Here is a 4,110-nt window from a genome sequence, read left to right on the forward strand (position 1 = left end):
TAAACATGAAATACTTTCCATTAGCTGACTGTTATATATACATATATATGAGTAATCCTACGGTGCTTCGTAGCATTACTCATATATATGTATATATAACAGTCAGCTAATGGAAAGTATTTCATGTTTAAATGTGTTTTAGAGATCCAAATCAACGACTCATTTTGCACCTACCCCCACATACTAAAAATCATAGTTGTAGGTTGCATCTTCTCGATCAGACCTTATAGATGTACTTGATAGGAATTTTATTTTGGATCATGTTTTTTAGACATAAAAATAAAAAAAAATTAAGTCCTAAAATTTTGGTACAATGTGATCCATTGAGTTTTGAAGATCATAAAAACCTGCATGTATGTCATAATCACATGGTCCAAAACATGTTTTTCACTAAATAATAATTGTAGATCATATTTCTAGGGTCTGATCAACAAAAAAATGCTCGAGTTTTTTTGAAATTTTGAAGCTTTTATTAGGTGGGAGTATGTGCTCCGGGGGCACCCCATCATTACTACACACACACACACACACACACACACACACACACACATATATATATATATATATATATATATATATATATATATATATATATATATATATGAACAGCCTCAATTTTTATTTTTTCAACACTTTTTGAAATTTTGTCCTTATAAATGTGATCTACATAGTTAGTTTAGTAGGAATCTGCTTTTGAATAATCCAATTATGACATGTGAGCAGAATTTTATAAGGATTCAAAAATTAACATGTCAAAATTGTGATAAATTTTAAACTTCATAAAATCATATTTCTTTTGGTCAAAAAATTATGTTCCATCGTTTGATTTCTAGCAAATGGATCATGCTAAATACATCTGTGGGGTTAGATTTACCAAAAAATGGCCTGAAACATCCAAAATCAGCATTGTCCACACGGTTAAGAGGAACAAATTTTCCTAGATGTGTCTACAACTCACAATACATGGTTCAGTCCGGAGGATGTACCAGCACCTAAAAGAGAGGGTGGTCAGCTAGATGGACAGACAGCCAGGGATAGACATTAATACACGCATGATTACAGGTTCAGAGAGAACATAAATGAGGGGAGGGATAGTAAACAAAAAACGAATGATTTTCCTTTCCCCGAGTTAAGCAACATTGCAGATACACCGAAACTCACCATATGATTTCTGCTGGCAAGCATGCACACCGAATCCTTCTCTGGCATGAGGCCGCATCAGGAGATCTCAAATATAAATCTACATAATATCTCAAACAAATCAGGATTCTCGACTTTCAAAACTCGTGTAATATATATATATATATATATATATATATATATATATATATATATATATATATATATATATATATATATATATATATGAAATTTTTATATAAGAAAATTCTCTTTATGAGAAAGAGAGAGAGACTCCGTTATCGTGAAGGAGAAGTGGATGGTGGGTTTGAAAGTAGTGAATACAATTTCAATGCATCTTTTAAAGAATGTATCGTATATAAGCCGGACAAAATGTATAAAAAAATTACAAAGGAAAAACTTGGCCTTTTGACTTTCCTCGCTAGTTTCTCTTTTTCGCAACTCGTTGCCGTGAGAGTTCTGCACCTGCGAGAAAATAAACATTACATACTCAGACAGTGAGAGAGAGAGAGAGAGAGCCAAATGAAAATAAAAAACACACATTAAAAGAAAGGTGCAGATAAAACGAATAAAAAAGGCCTTGTTTTCAGGACCAAGAAATCCCAAGTGCCCAAGAACAAAGTTTTCTTCGTCACCAATATCAATATCAATATCAATATCGCTAGGAAGCAATAAACATCATAAATTTTATAATGCGACCAATGAACCCCTCAGTAACAGCTGGACCACTCCCCTCGTTGACTAAAGAACATCCAACTCAAAGCTACCGGGTTGTGGAAATACGCAATTTCGTGGTCATTTCAACTGTTCTTCAATGAACATAAAGATGATTAGGTGCAAAGCATCATTTGAAACCAACCCCAATTCGACGTCAAAGGCAAGATGATAACTATAGATGGAAGGAATCCAGACTCTTCTTCACTCAACAACCTAAATAGAAGAGAAAAAGAAGAAGGCATACGCAAATATTTCTCATAAAAACAAGACGCAATTCCAAACTGAACACATGAAAAAATAAAAACTAAAGAAGGAAGATGCACACAGTCGTTTGATTGATGGGAAGTGTTTTTTATGTGGGAACTGGATTCCTTGCACCCTGCATTTTGCCCTTGAGAAAATCAAACAACCAACCATTCACACATAGGGAACAACAAATCAAGGATTTCATGAAATCTGCAGAAACTAGTCCGCCTAATTCCGCTGGAATCCAGCTTATTCAGAAACCTCTTTCAATGCATCCAAACAGAAAATGTTGGTCGGAGTTAAGATGGCAAACAAGTTAAGCAATTTAATTTCCAAAACCCACAGGCAAAAAAAAATCATCCTTCAAAGCCTAACAAAGGGTATGATCATTGCTTCTTTCTTTTGTGTGAGTGCGTGTTAGAGAGAGAGAGATCCCTTTTTCAACGACTTTGTTCCTCCTTACCGGGAAACAATGGAGATGGTGATCAATTCCGGTGAATGTCCCGGTCAACGACCGGCGAAACGATCCCAATGCTTCATGAGGACAAGCGGGTGCTTCCACCACCAACACTGCTGCTACTGCAAGGTTTCCGCTCCTCCTCACCTCCAAATCTCTGTTGTTGCTGCTGGTGGTGATGATGAGCCTGAAGTGGGCTTATAAACCCCAATGACGGCGGCGATGCGGATGACAAAGCAAATGCATTAAACCCCAATCCACCACCCCCACCCCCACCCCCACCCCCACTAGCAGCACCAGTTGCACCCACACCATGTTCATATCCTGCACCACCGAACCTCCCAAGATCGCTTTGATCATAATTTCGCATCAACTCCTGCTGCTCCCTCGCCGCCATTGCCACCGCGACGGCCATCTGCTGCGACTCCAGGAGCTGCTGCTCCCTGTACAGCTGCTCCCTCGATGCTGCCCCAGGCAATCCCATGCCAATGCCGATGGCGGTGGCCGCAGTCGAGGCATGGTGGTGGTGTTGTTGCTGGTACTGATGCTGGTGGTGCGCGGCGACTGCGGCCGCCTGGAGGAAGGAAGGCGGGAGCGGGCCGGGGATGCCAGCGGCAGCCATGTAGCGGGATAGCTCAGCACGGGCGGCGAGGAGGTCAGCCTGGAGCTGCTTGAGCTGGTGCTGAAGGAGGGAGATGACGCCAACGCAGCCATAGACGGGGTCGCTGAGGCGGGCGTCGGCCTCATAGGCAAGGGAGTTAACGGCGTCCTCCCGTCGACTCGGGGGGAGCTCATTGAGGAGCTTGCTTACGTTGCTGGCGCCAAACACCTTGTGGACGTTGGCGAACTTCTGCGGGCTATCAGGTGGGAAATAAGGAGCGAAGACGCACTCTGGTGTGCACTTTCGCCTCAGGAACTTGCACGCCGCGCAGGGGGAATTCGAAGACGACGCCATCTCACTCTATTCCCACCCCAACAAAAAGAAAAAACGCAGATAATAAGAGATAGACCATTCCTTTGACAGCCATCGTTTTCCTATTATTCGTTGCATTGAAAAAAGTTAGGGTTTAGACCCCGTTTTGGAAAGCGAAGAAGTGGGGATGATCCCCACTTAGCAAAATGCCAAAGAATCTAAACTTCCTATAATGATCGATGGGTCGAGGGCAACACCCATCCCACAAATGTAACGTTTTTCAACGTTATCGTTCAGTATTAAAACCAAAAACGACGTTCAAGATCAAAAGGGAAGAAAAAGAAACCAACAAAAAGATCTATCTTCTCATCTTTTGGGGCTCAATCAGGTGGATGCACGAAGAAAAACAAAAGCAGATTAGGACCCCGGGAAAATAAAAGAAAACCACCAACATAAAAAATTCTTAAAGAGAAAGAACGAAATATCAGGATGGCAAACTAGATTTAGCTAAAAAAATAAAAAATAAAAACATGAAATGTGGGGTGGACAACAACTTACATATGGCGACGATGGTAATGGTGTTATTAATCGATTCCCCTAAAAGATGTGCTCCACCTCCCTCCCCTGCCTTCAAATC

At 40.9% G+C, this 4,110-nt stretch overlaps 1 protein-coding gene across 1 annotated transcript; it reads right to left on the reverse strand.

Annotated features, from left to right (window-relative positions):
- Positions 1-2,639: 2,639 nt before the first annotated feature.
- On the reverse strand, positions 2,640-3,515 carry LOC149835090 (LOB domain-containing protein 6-like). The gene is made up of 2 exons (XM_090009520.1): positions 3,135-3,515; positions 2,640-3,095 (listed from the first exon to the last, which is right to left on the reverse strand). The coding sequence occupies exons 1-2, from the start codon at positions 3,513-3,515 to the stop codon at positions 2,640-2,642; spliced, it is 837 nt and encodes a 278-aa protein (XP_089865646.1).
- Positions 3,516-4,110: the final 595 nt, after the last annotated feature.

Source organism: Nuphar pumila, chromosome 6 (genome assembly GCF_984573655.1).
Source record: "Nuphar pumila chromosome 6, dmNupPumi1.hap1.1, whole genome shotgun sequence".
NCBI classification, from domain to species: domain Eukaryota; kingdom Viridiplantae; phylum Streptophyta; class Magnoliopsida; order Nymphaeales; family Nymphaeaceae; genus Nuphar; species Nuphar pumila.

Bases quoted from the DNA above. Each gene is read 5' to 3' on its own strand.
- LOC149835090 (XM_090009520.1), bottom strand. From the start codon at position 3,515: ATGGCGTCGTCTTCGAATTCCCCCTGCGCGGCGTGCAAGTTCCTGAGG. The intron at 3,096-3,134 runs GCGGCCGCAGTC...CATCAGTACCAG, and splicing joins TCCCGCCTTCCTTCCTCCAG to CAACAACACCACCACCATGC.